Source organism: Lepisosteus platostomus, chromosome 7 (assembly GCF_059453375.1).
Source record: "Lepisosteus platostomus isolate fLepPlt1 chromosome 7, fLepPlt1.hap1, whole genome shotgun sequence".
NCBI classification, from domain to species: Eukaryota; Metazoa; Chordata; class Actinopteri; order Semionotiformes; family Lepisosteidae; genus Lepisosteus; species Lepisosteus platostomus.
The window spans coordinates 62,919,471-62,940,473 of NC_142617.1; the positions used below are offsets into that span (position 1 = coordinate 62,919,471).

Genomic DNA, 21,003 nt, shown 5'->3' on the forward strand with positions numbered 1-21,003 from the left:
AATAAAAGTTGCTTCGGGAAAAAAAGAACGTTATTTTATCCCCCCTTGAGATAAGTAAAACACAGTGCACTTCCTGTAGGGCTGTAACCTTGGAAACGGACAACTTCCTGTGGCTCAGTTTTGTGAAGATGGCGGAGGAGAAGGCTCAAACGGTGAGAGAATTCTAAAGAAGCGTTATAATGTTGAAGTACTGGTAAACTGTGTGTGTTACATATACGTCTGAAAATAGACAGCACATAGCTACATGCATAATAGTAACACGAGGTTAGTATTGATGATCTTGCGATGTATCTTAAACTGTAGGCATTGAGTGAAATTATATTGGCGGGGGTGTTAGCACAGAACACTTGTTTACATAACCACAAAGTAAGTGTCATTATATTGCCCATCATTACGTCCTTTCGGCAATTATTTGACTCTTGCTGTGAGAATATCATTTGCACAGGTAGGACGCTGAGCAGTTATCCATTTTCTTGTTCGTGTTATAGCGATTTGGAACTTGAGAGTACAGTGTTGTGGTTTCCTGTACTGTAATAGTGGTATGTCAATTTAAAAAATGCAATTTGCAATTGAATCTCTTATTTTCCCTTCAAAATACTAAGAATGATTTACCCATACTCATATTTGTGTTAAGTGTAATACCTTTCGCAAAGCTAACATAATTTGTTGATGTAACTGCGGACAGAAAGGCATAGTTAAGAAAGCAAATCTCTGGTATAGTTATTTTTTGATCTGCACATGCATTTTTCATTTCGTTGGAAGCTTCCATGTTTTTACCACTGTTCGTTGTAAAAACGGGACGGGGAGATACAGCACTGCAGTGAGTGTTTACCATTGCACAGATTCTGAAATCCTGCATTTACAGCCTGACTAAACTAAACCTTTGCTCTTGTAGATGTTATGCACAAACTTTAGATGCAGGTTTAATTATGTAGAGAAGGTAATAATAATCCTGTCACAGCTCTTTCTGTAATCCAATCAAAAGGCTTGAGAGGTAGCATTTCGGAAGTGTGTAGAGGTGAACTCGTTTTTCATCATCATTTTAAAAAAGGCACTGATAGTTTGGTGCATTTGAAAAACAATGAGAACATATTCTTATATCGGATGTAAAGGCTTGTTTATTCATATTTGCATCCTAAATTCTTTCACAATTTATAATTTGCTTTCAATGTCTGATTCATATCTGATGAAAGTATTAGGGGGCATTCACCTTGTTAAATTCAATGATCACAATTATTTTGTATAATAACACTTGAGCCTGTTTATGGTTTGGCAGTTTGCCTTGATTTTTATTTAATTTATAAGAATACATGAGTGATAATTTAAAAGATTCAAAGACCCGAAGAAGGCTTCCTTTCTTGTCTTTTCAGCATGGAATAAACCTTTACTTGTTCTTTTTTAACAAGCTATGAAACATTAGGGTGAGTAACCCTGTCAAGCACTGAGCAACTACAGTAACAGGTGGAGCTATGTAACAGGTATGAGCGAAATAGCTCTAAAATAAAATCCTTAACATCCTTTAGCTCACAAACGTGAAAATAGGATATGACAACAATAAAAAGGCTTGTAGCAGACCTGTCTGTATTAAGTATGGGTTTCTGTATTTCAGAATCCACAGCTCCCAGTGGGAACAGAAATTAAGAAGACTCGTCCCAAAAAAGGTGTGTGTTTTATGAAATATTGGCCTTATTTTCCTCTGTGGTGTATTACTTATGGTATCAAAACAAATGTCATGTTTATGCTCATTACAGTGTGTATTTATGCATGTGTCCTTATTTTCCTTTTTCCTTATTAGTTTAAAAAATGTCCTGCTATATTTTTCCTAGCCATGGTAATGGACAGAAATGTCCTGTCCTGCACAATGAGAGAGCAGTCATGTTCTTGCACCTTATACCTCGGGGATAGTCATCATGATATTCATCAGGATACCTGTCTTACTGTTATGGATAGAAACGTTTATTTAAAGGAAGTAAAGGCGGCTTCGTAATTTTTTTAAAAGTGGTCCATCCCTCCAGTCTTAGACTTTTAAACTGTGTCCCCCAATCTCAAACCTCTCAGAGGTTTTTTTTTTTGCCAATGTTTAAAGTTGCATTACAGTTCTATATTATGGCATTAGTTCTAGGGAAGTCAAGGTCACAGGTCTTTCATTTGAAAAATATTACCACATACTGGAGATTGCTTAACTGGGTTGGACAAGACCCACAGATCTCACTGAAATCATTCTTCCTTCTGAGGATATTGTTTTGATTGCTTTACTTGTTTCACATGAACTCTCGTGCATTCCCAATTAGGTAACACTTCCAACGTATACAAACCCAACAGATGTTAAAAAAACACAATTATATTGGTACAAAAAAACCCCACCATAACATGCTGAACATCACAAAAAGTTTTCAATATTTGATTTACTGTAAATGCATTTCCATCCCTGGCATGTGGTTATATATATTCGATAAAATATGTTTTAACAAAGTGGTTCTTGATTTGCAAAGAAATTGATGTATTTCAATCCATTCTTTTCTAAAATAGTGTGGTGCTGTAATTGTTTTCTGTATTGACAGAAAAAAACTATAACCCATGTGTTTTCTTATAAGAAAGCTAATAACATACATAACTTTGCCTGATGGCAAGATGCCCAGAAGCTCCCCTTGAATTTAATACTACTGTATATTGAATTGATTGTATTTCTTATTATATTTTGACATTTTTCCCCAGTGGAATCAGTCATGAATGTCTTGTAATCCTGTGAAAGAAACAGTATAATTTTTTTTATCTTGAAATTGAAGATCATTTTATTTTCTATTAAAATAGTGTTCTAATGTTCTTGTCTATGAAGGCGAGACACAAAAAGATGGGACCGTTTATATCTTGAAATAAATTGACTTGAAAAAATACCTTTGCATCCCAAAAAGCTTTAGATATTTTCATCATGCACTCTTTATATCTTTCCCTGGAGGCTAAATTTAGGAACATAGTTTTCAATGTTTACTTAAATTGGATATTCGGTCACCTCACAAACTGTAAAAGGTAATAAAACTGACTCAATTGACCCTGATTATCTACCCTCCTTTTCCACTTTTCCATGCCAATTTGAGATCAACAATCCAGAATCCAGAATAAAGCATCCAGAATCATCTCTGCATCTTGCACTGTCCCAGGAAAGCCATAGACACACCACATTTTCTAAAAAACATATTGGTCTATTGTTCCTTTTTGCACAATGATTCCGAAGAAGGGTACACTAGAGCTGAAGCAGCAGCAGGTGGTGGAAGACATCATGGCTATAACTGATGCTGCCCAGTTCAGTCTAACCCTGGCATGTAAGGTTCCTGTACACAGGAATCACTCAGCTGCATTTGGACTCTCTGGGTCACTACCAAGTAATCTAGCCTAAGAAGGAGTCTGTAATCCACAAAATGTACGATCGTGCTGCAATGAGAGAGAAGAATGGGTTTAATAATTAATAAATGCTTACACTTACAGTATATAGTGCTTTTCTGGACACTCCACTCAAAGAGCTTTACAGGTAATGGGGATCCCCTCCACCACCACCAGTGTGCAGCCCCACCTGGATGATGCGACGGCAGCCATAGTGCACCAGAACGCTCACCACACACCAGCTCTCAGTGGGGAGGAGAGCAGAGTGATGAAGCCAATTCATAGATGGGGATTATTAGGAGGCCATGATTGGTAAGGGCCAATGGGGAAATTTGGCCAGAACGCCAGGATTACACCCTAATGTTTTTGAGGAAGGCCCCGGGATTTTTAATGACCACCGAGAGTTAGGACCTCTCATCCAAAGGATGGCACCTTTTTTTACAGTATAGTGGGACCCACATAGACTGCAGGGTGAGCACTGCTGGCCCCACTAACACCTCTTCCAGCAGCAACGTTCGGGTCTCCCATCCAGGTACTGACCAGACTCACACCTGCTGAGCTTCCGTGGGTTGCCAGTTGTGGGTTACAGGGTGATATGGCTGCTGGCTATAAATCAGATTATTTGCTGGAGAGTCCATAATATTTGTATTTTTTTACTTTTGTAAATGTGAAAATGTGTGCAATAAATTTATTTTCAGTAACACCTACAGTAGTTAACATTCAAATTAAAACATCCTGATGCTGATTGTACTCGGTTAAAGAAAGTGGAGAAAATTGAATCAAGCCACAGTGCTTCTCTTTTCCAGTAGGTGTCACTATAAGAGAGAGGGAGTTCCGCAGCCCCATCAGCAAGGAAAGAGGATTAAAGCTTAAGGAAAAAATAAGTCCAGAAATAGAACAGCATTAAATCTGATTTGTTAAAAGGCAAGCAGGCGCTGTGCCATCCACGCTTCATAATTAGTGCAATGTCTTTGTTCAGCAGCACATTGGGTTTGGAACAAAGTCACTCTGACTGCCTCCCTGCTGGCAGGAATCAGTGCTGTGACTCAGCAGGAGCTTCAGCAGACTGATTCATAGACTCACAGATTATCCTTTAATGAAACAAACAACATTTATAGTTACTGAGATGCGTGTTGCTGACTGCATCCTGTCTTTATAATCACAATCCATGAAATCCATACCATACCACTTGAAACAGACCCCTTTCTGCTTGTTGTATTGAAGCCTGTTCCCTCCAATATGTTCACTGCTTTAGCATCAGCGAGCAGAGGGCCAGTAATATGATTTGTTCGTCATTCATTGCTTTAAATGCACAGTTAGTATAAAATACCTTTTGACATTTTTTTTTATTTAAAATTTTTATTTTAATTTCAAGTAATCTAATCTGGTATTCTCTCTAGTAAGAGGTTTCTCCTTTTTATATTTTTAAGTCAGTTTTGCCTAAATAAATGTCCTCCACAATGCGAGCCAAGTACATTATTAGGGAGCTGCTTATAGATTCTTTAATGGAGGGGTGAAATGTCCAAGAAGTGTCCTGCATGGAGGTCAATGTCTTAACTAACACAGCAAACTACAGTATATACAGTCATGTGAAAAAGCAAGTACAGCCTCTTTCAATTCTATGGTTTTACATATCGGGGCATAAATAACAATCCTCTGGTCTTCACCAACTTCTATAATTAGACAAATCTAGCCTCAGATAACAGACAATACATAACAGATTTCACCAAGTATACCAAAATGCAGAAACCATGTGGGAAAAATTAAGCACACCCTTACTGCTTCCATAGTAATTAAGAAGGTAATTAGCAGCCAGGTGCTGCTAATCAAATGCACTAGATTAGTTGATTAGACTGCACGTATATTATATATATATACTTTATATGTATAACCTACATCTGTCTAATTATAACATTACATTCATGCATGTTTAAATATTAATTATTGTGTAGTCTGTATTTGAACTTGAAAGTTCAAAAGCCTTTTAATGTATTCTGGTCCAGCCAAAATATTTTGGGAGTACTATACACAAATATTAACAGTCTTTAAATGACTAAAAGTGGCTGAAATAACTATGGATCAATATTCAGTGGGTAAATAATCTTCCGTAATTGCCCCAGTTTTCTCTAAGGAAGCCATAACCATGCCTTCTGAAGAAAAATATTTAAATATACCTGTATATATTGAATGGCACATTTAATGGATCAGCCAATTGGTTTCCTACCAATTATCTAATTTATTGATACAGTATTATAATAAAACTATGAGAGCAGTACCACAGTAAAAAAGCAGTCTGTTTATGTGCAAGAAAATCTTACAAAGTGTTTTTAATTGGTGTAATGTTTTTTTGTTGATCAAAATGGGTTACAAAACACTTCATACCCTTGAAGCGATTGCACCTGATTGTTTTAAAATCTGAAGAGCCAGGCTTTATTCAAACCTTTGTCTTGCCATTTTTCTTTGTTCTACGTGCTTCTCCTTTGTCAGCGCTGTCCATGCTTATCTGTCTGTTTTTCTCTCTATGCCTCTGCTCCTCATTTCTATGCTGTGCTGTGCTTCCCCTCTGCCTGTCTGCACTTCTTCCCATTCGTGGAGATCTCTCTCGCAAGCACTCCAGTGGCTCGCCGGACACTGGGGGCTCCTTGTTACCTTGGCAACAGGGAAAGGTGCCACTTGCCTAGTTCAGACTCCACGGGGCTGCCAACGAAAACAAATACATCGAACAGATCCCGCGTTGTCATCAATCCTGCCCACAGCAAGTGCATTTGACCATAATGGGGTTATGACAGGAAACGGATTTAATCCTGGATTGACCAGAAGGGAAACCGGGGCCTGAGCAGGGTCATCTCTCCTAACACTTCATATTCAGGTTCTGTGACTTGCGCGTCAGTGGAATCCTAGTTGCACATTCGCGTTCGAGCAGTCAAATGTGGTGGAATGGAAACCACTCCAAGAACAGCTTCAGAACATGTTACATTGGCAAGAAGGATGAGCTGAATGTAGAGTATATGTATATTCGCAGGTAGATTCGATTGTGGTGCTTAGTAGATTAACTGTGTGCTCATTTTGAAAAGAGGGTTGTTTGATGTTCTGTATCTATTGAAGGCCCATTCTTTACTCACACGTTAGTGTAAGATATACCGGTATACTGTTTTATCCTTTTATGGTGAGCTTGATTCCTTTCCACCTATTGGTCTACATCAAGGCCTCTCTTACAGAACAATGATCCCTTAATTCTACTTAATATGGCAAATAGACAAATAAGAACAAAATTATGTTTAATGTTTTAGAAAGAATTTATCTAATCTAAGTTTGAAACTGCATCTCCAGCACCCACTCAGAATTTTAATACATTTCTGTATTAAAGGCATTTTTCCTGTAAAACCCCAAACGCCTCAGCTAATGCCAGTGCTTAGACATGACTTACCGTTCTGTGACGAAAATAAAAAAATCTTTTGAAGCAAGGGGAAGAAAAAGGAACACAGATGGAAAAATGACAGAGAAAAATGAATGCCTTCTTTTAATAACATGTCGGACTACATCTCTGCCTTTTTCAGTATGACTGTACAGTGTAAAGCTCTGTTTCACTATTTAATTGAATACATTATCTCATTTAAAAAAAAACATCTCCAATGCTTGCTGTTGCTAAGATTCTCCTGATTGCCAGTACGATTGCAATAATGTTTTCTATACAAGGGCAGTCAGGCGTGGACCTTTTTTATCACAATTAGTCATTAAACCTTTCGGGAGTTGAGCTGCAGCAAGACTCGTGCAGACCAGAGGCACCCTCCAAAAGATAAAAAGACTCCTGTATTCAGCTCCAGCTTTTACTGTTGAGTCTGTAATACACATAGAGCTTACCTCCCATGGGCAGGAGAGTGGGAGTGAGTGAGGATGAGATGAAGCAGTGTTAAATGATAAAACATAAGTAGCCTGCAAGACAGATGTGTCTGTTGCTGTTGAGGAGGAATAACAAGTGGCCCCTCGACACCTTCACTCTGTTTGTCTGATCAAGGTATCGGTCAGATAGGAGGCAAGAAGGCCCTTTACAGGCAGGGCTGGCTGGAAAACAGCCCCTTGCCTCGGTCACCGGTCACCCTTGGCGTGGTATGGCGCGAAGGGATAAAGTGCTGTGCCGTATCAGATCTGAGTGCCGTGTCTGTTCTGCTAATATCTTTCATTCAGCACCAGAGCTTCCCATCCTGGAAAGGAGGAACTGGCTCATCCATCTCCACTATATCCGAAAGGACTATGAAACCTGCAAGGTAGGAATCACACCCACTTTTTGGCATCTCTATGGCCAAGGTTTAGAGCCTGGAAATACCAGCCATTTGTATTTTACATGCGTGCCTTCACCACTCAAGCACAGGGGTGGAATATTTAGTACTGAATGGTGGGATTAGATCTGTTCCTTGTTCTCATTTGGCTTGTGAAATCCAGTATGAATTCATCAGTTTGCAGACTGTATAGAGAGTAATGAAACACATGCAGTTATGCCCAGTTACTACTGAAGTGCAGTACCTATGTGGAATTTGTGTCAGTACACTTTTGTCTAAAGGTAAGGGAAACTTGTTGGGCATGGTCTTTTTGGGGTATTTTTTTGGCTAAAAATTATTTCATGTTCCAATAAGCCTGTACTTCATTCTTTTTAAAAGTTAAATACATTTCATTTATAACAGGACAAGAAGGATTCATTTAGTTTTTGAAGAACTGTTTTAATGCTTGGTGATTGGTTCTATATTGTTTTTTATGCTGAACGCAAGCAGGTGTCTGAATCAATATCTACTTTGGACATATATAAACATGTAACTAATGACCTTGTTCCAAATTAATTCAAACATAAATTTAAAAATGAGATTATTGTGGCAGTAGGATCTGAATCTATTGGTTGATTGTCTGCTGTAGAGATATGCTGTACAGTGCTTCTTTGTTTCCTTTCATCTCAGAATACACTCCGAACACATTAATATGATAACCCTAAAGTAAAGAATTTTGTATCCTTTCTGAATAAACAGCTTATTTCATAACTTGTATCTAGTTTTCTCTTTTTCGGTTAACATAATAAGAGTTGGCAAAGGGAGCAGCAGTTATATTTAAATCACATATTTATTAATACTTGCTCTTTATTAACCTGTATATACAGACTTACAGTGCTCAGGAAATCCACTCTCAGCAGGTAAACACTCCCCACCCTCACTCCCTTTAACTAGACATGCTGGGTTTAACAGCATGATCATCACCATCTGACAGCTGCTGCTGGTTACATTTGTGTCAAGTGCAGAGGGCTAATCAATAGGTCACACAACATTTCTGACATTTTGTTTTTTGTCCTTAGATTTATTATTCGTGAATTGTTAGGGCTGTATAAAAAGAAACTCCACCAACCATAGAGTTTTTGTTCTTCATCTATGATTTTGTATAAAATGCTTTAATGAAATAGTCTATTTATGGACTGCTTGTGTTCAGTTGTTGAAAGCAACAGAATTTGTCTTGAGACTCATAGGTTTACAATTTCAGCACTGAACATTTTGAAATATTGCTGTTTATTGCTTTTCTTAATAAGATGAACAAAATCTATACATTCTATGTAGTATGCTTTTGCATGAGTTTGCTGCAAAGAATTTACTTTTTTTTACTTTTTTTGGTTTGTAGGGTAAATCATTTATAGCAATTCCTTTCTGCTGTTGAAAAGTATTGTGCATTCAAAATCCGGGATGCCTTTTAAGTGCAGTACGTTTTGTCTTGTTTATAAAGCCACTTAAAAAGTTGATTGTTTTTTTTTTAATTTAGGCTATAATTAAAGAACAATTGCAGGAGACACAGGGAATGTGTGAATATGCAATATATGTACAAGGTAAGCCATTTGTACTCTGAATTCCACTGTCATTCTCCACTGTCAAAGTGAAGCAAGCATAGTTGTATCATAAGTGTTCAAGTGAGATGCAAAATTCAAATTAAAATGAATGTATTCTGGCCGGCTTTTGTATAGACTAACTTTTCTTACTCATTATCAGTGATTGTAACATAATATAGCTCCTTTATAATTTAAAGCTAGGCATTGCTTTATTGCTTTGTTCTAGTATATATGATATTTAAATATGTGAAAATGCTATGTATGTGTGTTCAGCTTTAATACTCCGTCTTGAGGGAAAGATTCAGCAATCCCTGGAGCTTTTTCAGAGCTGTGCTATTCTCAATCCCAGAAGTGCAGACAACCTGAAACAAGTTGCTAGATCTCTGTGAGTACATACCTTGGGGTATTTGATCTTTTATGAGTTACTTAAATCATCTTTGTTGCCAATTTATTTTACTAAATGAAATTTCTTATCAGTTCTGTTACTGTAGCTTGCAGTTTCAGCTGTTCCAAATCAAAGGTTTTGTTTTTAATGTTAATAACTATTTTATGTTTTATTTATTTTTTTAAAAAGCAATGTTAACCCTTTTGGTATTTGCATGTAAAATATTGACTTTATTTCTTTATACCTAACCGCTGTCAGATACTCCATGAAACTGTGTGTTACACAATAAATATACAATAACTGTATAGACAGAGGATAAATAGTTCTTTATTTAGTAAACATGGAGTTTTTATTTGCATTTTTTCATTTAGTTTTCTACTTGGAAAACATAAGGCAGCAATTGAAGTTTACAATGAAGCTGCAAAACTCAATCAGAAGGACTGGGTAAGTAAACTACTGTATAGCTATTAATGAAATCACTGACTTTCACTTTACTCCCCAGGATACTTTATGACCTTGAATACTTCAGTCATAGACCTGTTTACACATGGAATGAAAATCATATAAATTTGCATTTGGCAGGGAACTGTGTATGCTCACCTATGTAGGTTTTCTTGTAGTAGAACATACTGTATTGTGTCAGATGAAGAATCCTCATCAAGCTAGGTAGTGACATGCAGTAGTTTGAGCAGGTGTACATGGAAGAATCACTTTGGCCCTCTGGACTTCACATCACCACAGGGTCTGATAGACATGACAGTTTACAGCAGAATCTCAGAATAGACTGGTGACATCTGAGGACATTATCGATCAACACTTCCTTTCATTGGTTGTGCTTAGGTTATTGATCAAATGTGAAAATAAGTTAAGTATTACAGGACCTGCTCTGTCTTCGTGTCAATTCCTGAGACCTACTGTAATGTACTCCTGCTTCTGTCTGTACACCCATTAAAAATGGCATTCTTGTGTTGTCCTGCAGGAGATCAGCCATAACCTTGGTGTGTGCTACATGTATCTGAAAGACTTCAAAAATGTAAGCTTTTAAAATGTATTGTTTAAATGTATGTTTAACAAGATGAACAACAGTGATTTAAATCTAAAAAAAAAAATCAATAATTTTATTGTTTTCTCTAAATAGTTTCTGCTTAGGACATAAGTCGTAACGTTATGCAATTTTTTACTAATAAAAATATTATTGTTTTTCTCAAGGCTCAGGAGCAGTTAAACACTGCTTTGCAGCTAAACAAGCATGACTTGACTTTTGTGATGCTGGCAAAGATCCATTTGTTGGAAGGAGACATTGATAAGGCTGTTGAAGTCTACAAAAAAGCTGTTGAGTATGTGAAACCTGCATTTATATAGATAAACTATAAAACTACAGAACACATATGTACAGTCCATGTAAACATAGTTTTCTTAGCAGCCTGGAAAGTTATATTTTTATTAAAAATATTTAGATTTTGTTTTAAACTAATTTCTAAGTCATTAAGCTTGTTTTATGACAATTATTAGAATACAGATCACAAGTGTAAAGGGCCAAACATTAAGAAATCTGCACTGAGCAGAAAATTATCCAAAACCAATAAAGGTTCACTTCAAAGATTATATAGGTATGAAAGCAGACGCCTTTTACTTTGTTAGTTATCAATGAAGCCAATAAATATTAAATCATTTCTCAAAGTAAGGAACAATAAGTTCGTGCCGTAAGTAAATAACTTTACTAATGTGTTTGGAAATCACATCATTTAGGAAAAAAATGCATTCTTCATAGAATTGACCAGATCTTGTTCAGTATCTTCTAGTTATTTTTTCACTAGACAAATGAAAAAATAACCAGTGTGCTTGAAGAATTTCTCATTATTTTTTGTCTCCTGTTAAGTTAATTAATAAAGAATGACAACAGTAGGGTCTATTTTCAATAAACAACTATGAAAAGAGCCACTGTTTTTTAATATTGTCACAGTAACCCTGCTTTTTATTTTTCTCTGACTTGACATTACTCATTATTTGCAAAATGAGGTGAATTTATTGGCATGTGTATTCGTTAAAAGATTGTGTTCTCTATAACCTTTCCAAATAAACACATTTATAATCTAACTAATGCATTGTGTTGGTTTTGAGAACCACGTATGATATCAGTATGAAGTATAACATTAGTGATTATTGATTATTTAGGTTCTCGCCTGAGAACACCGAACTTTTGACAACACTTGGACTACTCTATCTGCAGGTAAAAGATGCAACTTTAATTCTATTTATATTAGTTATAGAATGTTTTAGATTTATCTTTCTTTTGGATAGTGTATGCTATCAGAGAATGAGCGTTTCATTTATCTAGAGTTGTCCTTCACAGTGAATCTGAACTTCACATTTTAGCTTTAGGTGCAAGTGTTCATGTAGAAGGGACTAATGTGAATGAAATCCCTCATTTCATTTTTTTATCCTTTGTGTTAAAGTTGTTCTTTGGGAATCCAGGAGTACCCCCTGTTGTTATTTGCAGATTGTTTAAAAAGATGCTTTTTGTTGAATCAGCTCCTTCTTAGACCATGTAGAAAGCTTATACTCACACAAATTTAGGATGGAGCAGAGGTTGTATTTAATTTAAGCAAATTAAATATTGTCCTTCCTGCAGCTCTATTACCTGTGCTTCACATTAGAAATTCAATTATAAATTATTTTCTAGCCTGAAAACATGAAATGTAATAGGAAAAATGAGTAATTCTTCATTTTTTTTCCACCCAGCTTGGAGCCTATCAAAAAGCATTTGAACATCTTGGGAATGCTCTAACATATAACCCCAATAACTACAAGGTAGGCACTTAATATTTTTGTATTGAAGATTAAATACTTTCAATATTTTCAATTGGTAGTTTCTTCTCTTGTGCCCAACTGTGCTGATTGGCATGGTCACTTGATTTGGGACTTGCTGAAACCAATTCTCAAGGCCCAAAGCACCAACTGACTCTTGTAATCATTCATAGCCGTTCCAGGGACGCCAAATATAGTGGCTCTCTGAAGGCACCAGTTCTGTAGGGTTTGGGCATTTACTGAGACAATTATTAATTGTAGCAGTAAATCACAAAGTTGATCCTTTTGATGGCTTTAGAATCCAACCATGCGACATAACTCAAACAACGCACACACACAGGTACTAATACACGAGGATACATTTATTAATACATAGAATATGCATGTAAACCTAACAGATCTTATCGAGAGGGTTATCAGAATACAAAAGATATATATTCAATCAGTTACAAAGTGTTACACATATCAAGAGGACATACGTTCAGTATATCATTCATTAAGACCGTTTCGTAAATGAACTTAGCTACAACTTCTACATTAGATACTCAAAACAAGTACATAACTCTTAGGAAATAAATTGATATCAACTGGTTGGGATAACAATTGAATTCTCGAGCTGTAATGCATTGAAGTTGAATACTCATCCAATCTCTGGGGATTCAGATCTCCTGCGGGCACAAAGAAACAGTTGCAGGCTGTTGCTGTCCAATCCGCGCTCTCTGGCTCGGTGCAAGGCTGTGCTGTGCGGCTTGCGACGGTGCGCTGCAGATGCTCACTGACCGGCTAGTTAGTGTTGGCTTTAACTAGCAAAGTTTGCACAGGAGAAAAGATGACTGTGGGTCCCAGCAAGTCAGGAAGAGGACCGGTTCGTTCCTGATGAAGAGCTAGTTCTGAATAGTGATTCAGCTGTCCACAGTTCCGACCTGTTCACGAGGCCTGCTTACCTCGGGTGGATCCTCTGGTTACTCTCTGGCAACCTCCGCTCTAGACTCTTAGAACAAAGGAAAGTTCTGGCACTCGGACACACTGGCCGTTCCGTGGTTGTCCGGGCTGAGTCTCAGGATGGTCAGGAGGCGCGCTGCGAGAATGTCCTGCCCTTGGGAGCCTTCTGCTCCTGGGCCGTCCTGCCCTGGAATTCTCCTTTGAATTCCCTTTAGAATAGTCTCAGAATTCCCTCTGAATCTTACTGAATCTCTCAGGCTCTCTGTGTTGCCTGTTTTTACCTGGAGGAACTTCAGCTCATTGATTGGCTGAAAGTTCCATGGGCATCAGAGTCCCACGTGGGTTTCTCGGCCCTACCAGTCCCTGATTGGTTGATCAAGGTGAGATATGAGTCACTTACTCCTGACACTTAGGAATGCAGTCCAGATGTCCATCTGGAACTCCCTAGACAGATAGGCGCCAATGGATGACCATTGATCATGATAGCCAGGCTTAGCTAAGTGCATCCCCCTTTGGGAGCTGTCCTTATCAAATGAATCTTAAATCAGCCTGCATGAATAGTTTCTCTGTGGCTGCACCACAGAGATGAACGGAGAAATGGGGCCTCATTTGGGAAGGCTCAGAACACTTAATTCTTTCTTATTAATAAGCCTCGCCGCTACACTCTATACCTTCAAGGTCCATTAACTAGAGATGTTAAAGAAACCTTGAGGGCTAAATTTTGCTAACCTTGCAGTAAAGGGAAGAATAAAAAGGATATTTCATGTATTGTTCAAATTTAAAGTTTCTTTATATGTCATTTAAACATGTTGGTCCTGAGGACTCTTTCTCAGCACTGACGTTTCCAGCGAGTAACGGCATGCGGGTTTTTGGTTCTCCGTGTGTAGGCCATCCTAGCAGCTGGGAGCATGATGCAGACCCATGGTGATTTTGATGTGGCCATGACCAAGTACCGTGTAGCTGCCTGTGCTGTACCTGAGAGCCCACCACTCTGGAACAATATAGGAATGTGCTTCTTTGGCAAAAAGAAGTATGTAGCGGTAAGTATCGCTGACAAAAAATAATGTCTAATAGTGGCATGTTCTAAGATGATCTGAATCACTGTTCTGGCATACATTGTTCCTAAATTGCTCTCCTGGGGATGGATAAGGTGTTTTGAAATGAACCGAATTGAATAAAGTGAGTATAGTGTGCACATATAGCAATTGTTAATATATCACTTCAAATATAAAAATGACTGTCCTGTAATCATGTTTCTGATTTTTGTTTTTTTATGAAAATGTCCTTGTTTGCTTCTTGAATTGTAAAATGAGGAGCAACAGTTTCGTGCCAGATATTAACCCTTGAGTCTTTTGCACTTTCATATTGGGTAATATGCTATTAGTACTACTCTCCAAATAAAAGGTCAATCTGTATGGTGCAGTCGCTTCTACACAATTCATCTGTAAGAACCATGTTCTTAATTTAATTCAGAGGTTAAACTGCTTGATTTGTTGAACTAGCAGAACTTTGCAATTATGTTTATAACAAGCAAAAGCATAAAACACACCTTACTGAAAATAGGAGGGTCTAGTTCCTCTGCGGTGGTAACTGCCAGCTTATCACTAGAGATACATTCTTTATAAAAAGTCCTACTTTTCTTCTAATCCATTCCTAATACTTAATATTTTTTTAAAGAAAATTGCATGAATAATGTAAAATTAGTATTCTAAATATTACTTGTTTGTTTTCTAAATCAGAAATGATTACATTTTAAAACTGATTACACTTTCCTAATTAGGTGCTATATCCAGGACATTTGGCACATTGGTACTAAGATGAATAATTAGGCTTGAGGATATCTTAATTAAGTTACTTCTGTCTTGATATTCAGTCCTCAAGAGACTGCTCTTGGTTTGCCACATTGCAGTACACCCCTAGCATACATCTACTGTGATCCAATTCCAGCAGCATTAGTTGCAGCTGCCAATGTGTGACTTTATTCCTGCAGCACTTGATGTTTCGACACTTATCTTTCTTCGTCTTAAATCAAGAAGCAGAAAATTCAAATCAATCTGTTAAGAGTTTACCTAAAATAATATCTTTCAAGATTACTATCTTTTGCTATTACTAGTACCTTAAATGAATGGTTTGAAAGAAATGGTGACGTAAATTTTAGACTGTATATTGCTGTACCTTCTCAGGCTATCAGTTGTTTAAAGAGAGCTAACTACCTGGCTCCTTTTGACTGGAAGATCCTGTATAACCTGGGGCTGGTGCATCTTACTATGCAGCAGTATGCCTCTGCTTTTCACTTCCTCAGTGCTGCCATCAATCTGCAGCCAAAGATGGGAGAGCTGTACATGCTGCTAGCAGGTAATACACAGCCCATGTCCTCTTTTTTGTTAACATCTACTTTGCCCATTGCTTTACACTCACATTTCAAGCATAACAACCTCAGAACCTCAGTGTGGTTATGATTTGTAGATGATGAAATTAACAGTGTCTGTTACCATATTATGTATTTGCATTCTTCACATTGACTTAGAGAACAATATGTTAAAAGAAAAAAGGTATCTAGGTTATGAAAAATGTTTATTATATTTCTTTTTATTTTACCAGTGGCCCTTACTAATTTGGAAGATGTAGAAAATGCCAAGAGATCATATGAGCAAGCTGTTTCTTTGGACCAGTAAGTCTTTAATTTTTTATAAATGGAAGTTTTTTGTTTTATATTGGAGCTTGTTCTTAACTTAGTTACTACTCTCCTTCCATTTGTAGAATTTAATTTAACATTTTATAAATAAAATCTAATAATGCCAAACAAGTGAAACAAGTTTGTAAATAGTTAATAACAACAACAGCAGACTCGTATACTGATATTTCTGTTTTGGTGTCCTTCTCCCTCACAGATCTAACCCACTAGTTAATCTCAATTTTGCCATTCTTCTGTACAACCAAGGGGATAAGAAAGGAGCACTGCAACAATATCAGGAAATGGAGAAGAAAGTCAACAAACTCAGGGAGAGTAGCAGCAGTACTGAGTTTGACCCTGAGGTAACTGAACTATAACAGTTACTGTATAACCGCAGATTTTAATCATCGTAAAGTTTCTTGGAGAAATCATTCACTTAACATATGTCATACATGTCCACTATTGGAAATCCTCTTAGATAATAATAATAATAAATAATAATTGCTTACACTTATATAGTGCTTTTCTGGACATTCCACTCAAAGCGCTTTACAGGTAATGGGGATCCCCTCCACCACCACCAGTGTGCAGCCCCACCTGGATGATGCGATGGCAGCCGTAGTGCGCCAGTAAACTCACCACACATCAGCTATCAGTGGGGAGGAGAGCAGAGTAATGTAGCCAATTCATAGATGGGATTATTAGGAGGCCATGATTGGTAAGGGCCAATGGGAAATTTGGCCAGGACGCCAGAGTAACACCCCTACTCTTTTCGAGAAACTCCCTGGGATTTTTTAAAGACCACAGAGATTCAGGAGCTCAGTTTTACGTCTCATCCGACGGCGCCTGTTTACAGTATAGTGTCTCCGTCACTATACTGGGGCATTAGGACCCACATGAGCCGCAGGGTGAGCGCCCCCTGCTGCCCCACTAACACCTCTTCCAGATGTAAAACAATATACCTTGCTTGGTTTCTTATTTGAATACAGCTTATAGAAATGGCTCAGAAGATGGGAGCAGCGCTGCAGGTCGGAGAGAGCCTGGTGTGGACAAAGCCAGCCAAAGACACGAAATCCAAGCAGCATGCTGCTGCTCCCAGCAAGCCAGCCTGCTCCCAGCAGCCTCTGGGCTCCAATCAGGCATTAGGCCAGGCTATGTCCTCAGCCGCGGGATACAGCAAGTCCATCCAGCTTTCAGCAGGTGTGTGGGAATCCCATAGAAATGTTGTGTATTTGCGCTCTTTTTGAAAGATAAAAAATACCACAGTTTGTTAGCTGAAATGAATAATCAGACAAATGGTTTTGTGTCGTTTGCCACTACAGGGAGTTTGTACTTTTATTTCACTAATGAAACATGTTACACCTAAATGTAATATTGTATTACTCATGCAGTGTCGAGTGTTTTTTGAAATGTGTCCTTGTGTATCTCTTTCTTTACAATACTGACCAATTGTCAGGGCACCAGTGGGAAAAAAAATAGGTCTATTATATAATAACTCCACTGTAGGTAACAAAATGTTTTCTTTATCAATTTTATGACTAACAGATGTTTTAATATTTGTTGCCAGGTTAATCATTTTATTACATTTCATGATCAGCAACAGCAAACAGATTCAGGGGAACTTTATCAGAGCATTTATCATGAAAAACTAAGAAGGTCTTGACAAAGACAATTTCTTATTTAAAAAGCTGACTGATTAGAATGTTTCTCACAAATCTATAGGATTATACTGTGCTGATGATAGTATTTGTTTTGTTGAGTTATTTTTCAACATGCAGTTCATGGAGTTCAATGTTTAATTTTCAACATGGAGTATTACTTTAACATAAAACGTAATATTACATACTGTATTTACATATATGATAAAATATGTCTGCATATATGAACCATAAGAGATACTAACATGTAAATGCTAACCTAAGGTGGATTGTGAAACCGATATAAGAAAATGCAGGAATTATATTGTTAAATGTGCACCATGTCGAGTGAATGTAGATGATTGCTATGAACAGTATACACAGATGGTGCCTTAGAATACAATAGCTTTCAGTAGAAGACCATAAATAACTGGTTCAGTGTAAGTATTATCCAGTTCTTACCTAATAGACTAGCATCATCTTGTTGTGTCTGCAGGTAGTGCAGCCCCAAGCCTGCAGAAGCCACCATCTCTGCCCCTGGAGCCAGAGCCCACTGCTGAGGCATCAGCCCAGGAGCCGGCTTCCCCATCTGAGCCGAAGGACAAGAAGACCAAGGCCAGGCTGGTGGCCGAATAGTACAAGGTGGCACCGTCAGAAGCCCCCAGTTCTGTTAATTTATGATTACTTCTGTGTATTTAATCTGAGTTCATGGCAAGGTTATTAACATAATCTTGCAGTAAGCTTAATTCCCTGCTTTTTCAGCATTTTCTTGTTTTTATATAAAGTAACGAGCTTATTTTCATTCCAGATATTGAAGAGTATGTACTGTTGGTTACTTCTTCCAAAAATGATATTAATGATAGGAAAGAATTAGAAAAACTGCATTGAATACAATTTTACAAGCTTCTGTTCCTACACACACAGTGTAGCAAGAAAAACCCAGGTAACTTATCTTGGCAGAGGCAGAGCATGTAGGACCAATTTGAATGACGGTTTCACCAAGCAGCCAATGGGCATGAAAAGTGTTGCTGTGACATACTTTCAGTTAATTTAATGCAGCACTTCCCAAGATAAAGGCAGTGTGAATATCCATAAAGAGAGATGTGGTTGTTTATGCAGGAATCCCATTCACATTATTTGAATTGTAGTGTCACAAAAGATATAAATGCCAAGTTTGGAGTAATTATGAAAATGTTTGGCCAAGCAGATTTTGACCATGGACAGAAGAACTTGCATTTGAATGAGTTTCAATCATGCTTGGGTACTCTCGTGATCCGACTGACTCAGTTTTGGAATACAACTGCCGCGCGACGCATTTGTGTCAACAAGTGAACAAAATGCTGGTCAAGCAATCATCCAGGGTTTTACAGGAACCTGTTTCACTCTGCAGTAATTGCATTTTACGTTTTAGCAAGCACGTGATGATCCAGTATGGGCATGAAAAGTTTTGTCTGCAACCTGTGTGGCGCACACCTGTAGTAGGTTTGAGCATGGTGAAACCTGCCAGGTTTAAGGTCAATCAGTGCAGTGGTTCCTAAGATAATGGTTGTTTGAGTTTTGGTGGCAGTTGGTTGGTCATTGTGGTGCATGTAGGAAACCCATTTCACCATGTGTTAACTATATTATCACTAGAATGATACTGACCACGTTTGGAGTTAATTGATTAAGCAGTTTAAGAACTGGGTACACTTCGCCTTACAGGCCAGGTGTCTCTAAGCAGTTGAAGGTGTGGGCAGTGTAATTATCATTGCAAGCTGCACGCCGCCCATCAGAAACAGGTTTTGTTGTTGATGAAATCTGAAGTCATGGCAAGCTGGATCTGTGAGGATAAAATGGCAGAATGCAGCAATGTTGGTCTATGCAAGAACATCAGTTTGTGAGAAGTTAGAATACGTGACATTGTCAGACGTAGGTAGATTGCCGAGTAGAACTCCCTCACGCTTGGAGTTAATTGTCCACACAGTTTTTAAAAAGTAGGAGGAAGTACAATAGACCGCCTACTGAACACCAAGGTTAAAAAAAAACCAGGCAGCCATCTTCCAGGAACTCCATCTTCACATGTTCATCCAGCTGCTGCCAGAAGCATATTTGACCAAACAGGTTTTGAGCAGGATTAATCTGTATGACGGGCTACATTTCTGAAAACGGGTTATTGCGGGTGCAAAAAAAAAATCACCCTAGTCCTCAGTTGCTTAAAAAGGTTTTGGCTTTTGAAGGAACTTGCCAACTTTAGATTCAATAATTCAAAAGTTTTTTTGAAGTGGTGGATTAATCTCAAATGCAATGTCTTTTCTGCCCCAGTATGCTTGCCTGGTATGAGGTTGCTTGGCAAGTTTGAACCCCTGCAGTTTCAAAAGTGGGAACAAAAAATGATACCAATCCTTGCAGTCCCTATAGGTATCCACTACTTGGAAGCTTAAAATTGTTAATAGCAGGAGATATTAAAAAAGAGTTTATGGCGCACACAAAAATTAGTTAACCAATTCCTTGACACGTTCCCCTCTAAGGAAAATGATTTTTTTTATAACTGCTGAGCTCTTTAAATAGTTTACACATTTCCTAAATGAGTAATATTTCATATATCTTTAAAACAACATGTATGAATTTTGTACACAATTATTTTATCATATGAATGTAGCTGTGCTTCACTAATGTACTAACAATAATGTTTCCTCCAGGGAAAGTCTGCCCATGCCGTCTTAAATATTCGTACATACATAATGTATATAGATAAAATAAATAATATGAGCTCTATATTGTGCTTTGTCTTTGGCAAATAGCACAGGGAATGAATGTATCTAATACTTTGATTTGGCTGTGCACAGATAGTGAAAATTGCTTGTTGGATTTATCTTATCCTGTATAAAGTATGTTTTACAAAACACTAACATATATTTTTAGTATGTTAATTGTCTTTGCACTGATGTTCAATTTTTCACTGAGCTTCACATTACAGTGTTTCTAAAGTCCTGTTACCATCTGGTGATGTTTCAGGAGGTACTGTAGACTAACACCAGACTACAGGGCTGCTGATGACGTCGTCTCAGTGATGCATTTCTCTCAGTTTCTCCATCATTATAGAACATGCTACATTGTAAATGGCTACAGATATTTTCCGCTATAAAATGATGGCACTCTGATCCTGTAATTCCTGTTGTGTAAAACAAAGTCTATGAAGTGCACTTCTGAAAAAGAAATGAGGGTATCAGGACTTTATGGTAACCTTATTTAAACAGTGGTACTTAACATTCTATTAGATACAAATAAAGATGTTTGCTTATTCTGGTGTTTTTTCCTCGGGTTATTACAATTGCTCTGTTAAAGA

At 37.6% G+C, this 21,003-nt stretch overlaps 1 protein-coding gene across 2 annotated transcripts; it reads left to right on the forward strand.

Annotated features, from left to right (window-relative positions):
* The first annotated feature begins 48 nt into the window (after positions 1 to 48).
* Positions 49 to 20,958, forward strand: bbs4 (Bardet-Biedl syndrome 4). Of its 2 annotated transcripts, none has more exons than XM_088641686.1 (16): positions 49 to 152; positions 1,610 to 1,661; positions 7,564 to 7,643; positions 9,169 to 9,232; positions 9,506 to 9,617; positions 9,989 to 10,061; positions 10,597 to 10,650; positions 10,827 to 10,954; positions 11,793 to 11,847; positions 12,360 to 12,428; positions 14,255 to 14,407; positions 15,551 to 15,722; positions 15,969 to 16,038; positions 16,259 to 16,403; positions 17,031 to 17,241; positions 18,175 to 20,958. In XM_088641686.1, the coding sequence occupies exons 1-16, from the start codon at positions 129 to 131 to the stop codon at positions 18,312 to 18,314; spliced, it is 1,602 nt and encodes a 533-aa protein (XP_088497812.1). In that variant the 5' UTR covers positions 49 to 128; the 3' UTR covers positions 18,315 to 20,958. The 2 variants fall into 2 exon arrangements, with proteins under 2 accessions (XP_088497812.1, XP_088497811.1); XM_088641685.1 differs by having other exon boundaries at positions 150 to 264; positions 1,610 to 1,660; positions 7,562 to 7,643.
* The last annotated feature ends 45 nt before the right edge of the window (positions 20,959 to 21,003 follow it).

What these genes read in the sequence shown, in the direction of transcription:
- bbs4 (XM_088641686.1), top strand. Translation starts at nt 129, where the DNA reads ATGGCGGAGGAGAAGGCTCAAACG. An exon ending in TTGGACTACTCTATCTGCAG is followed by an intron (nt 11,848 to 12,359) that starts GTAAAAGATGCA and finishes TTTTCCACCCAG; the next exon opens with CTTGGAGCCTATCAAAAAGC. An exon ending in CAAGCTGTTTCTTTGGACCA is followed by an intron (nt 16,039 to 16,258) that starts GTAAGTCTTTAA and finishes TCTCCCTCACAG; the next exon opens with ATCTAACCCACTAGTTAATC.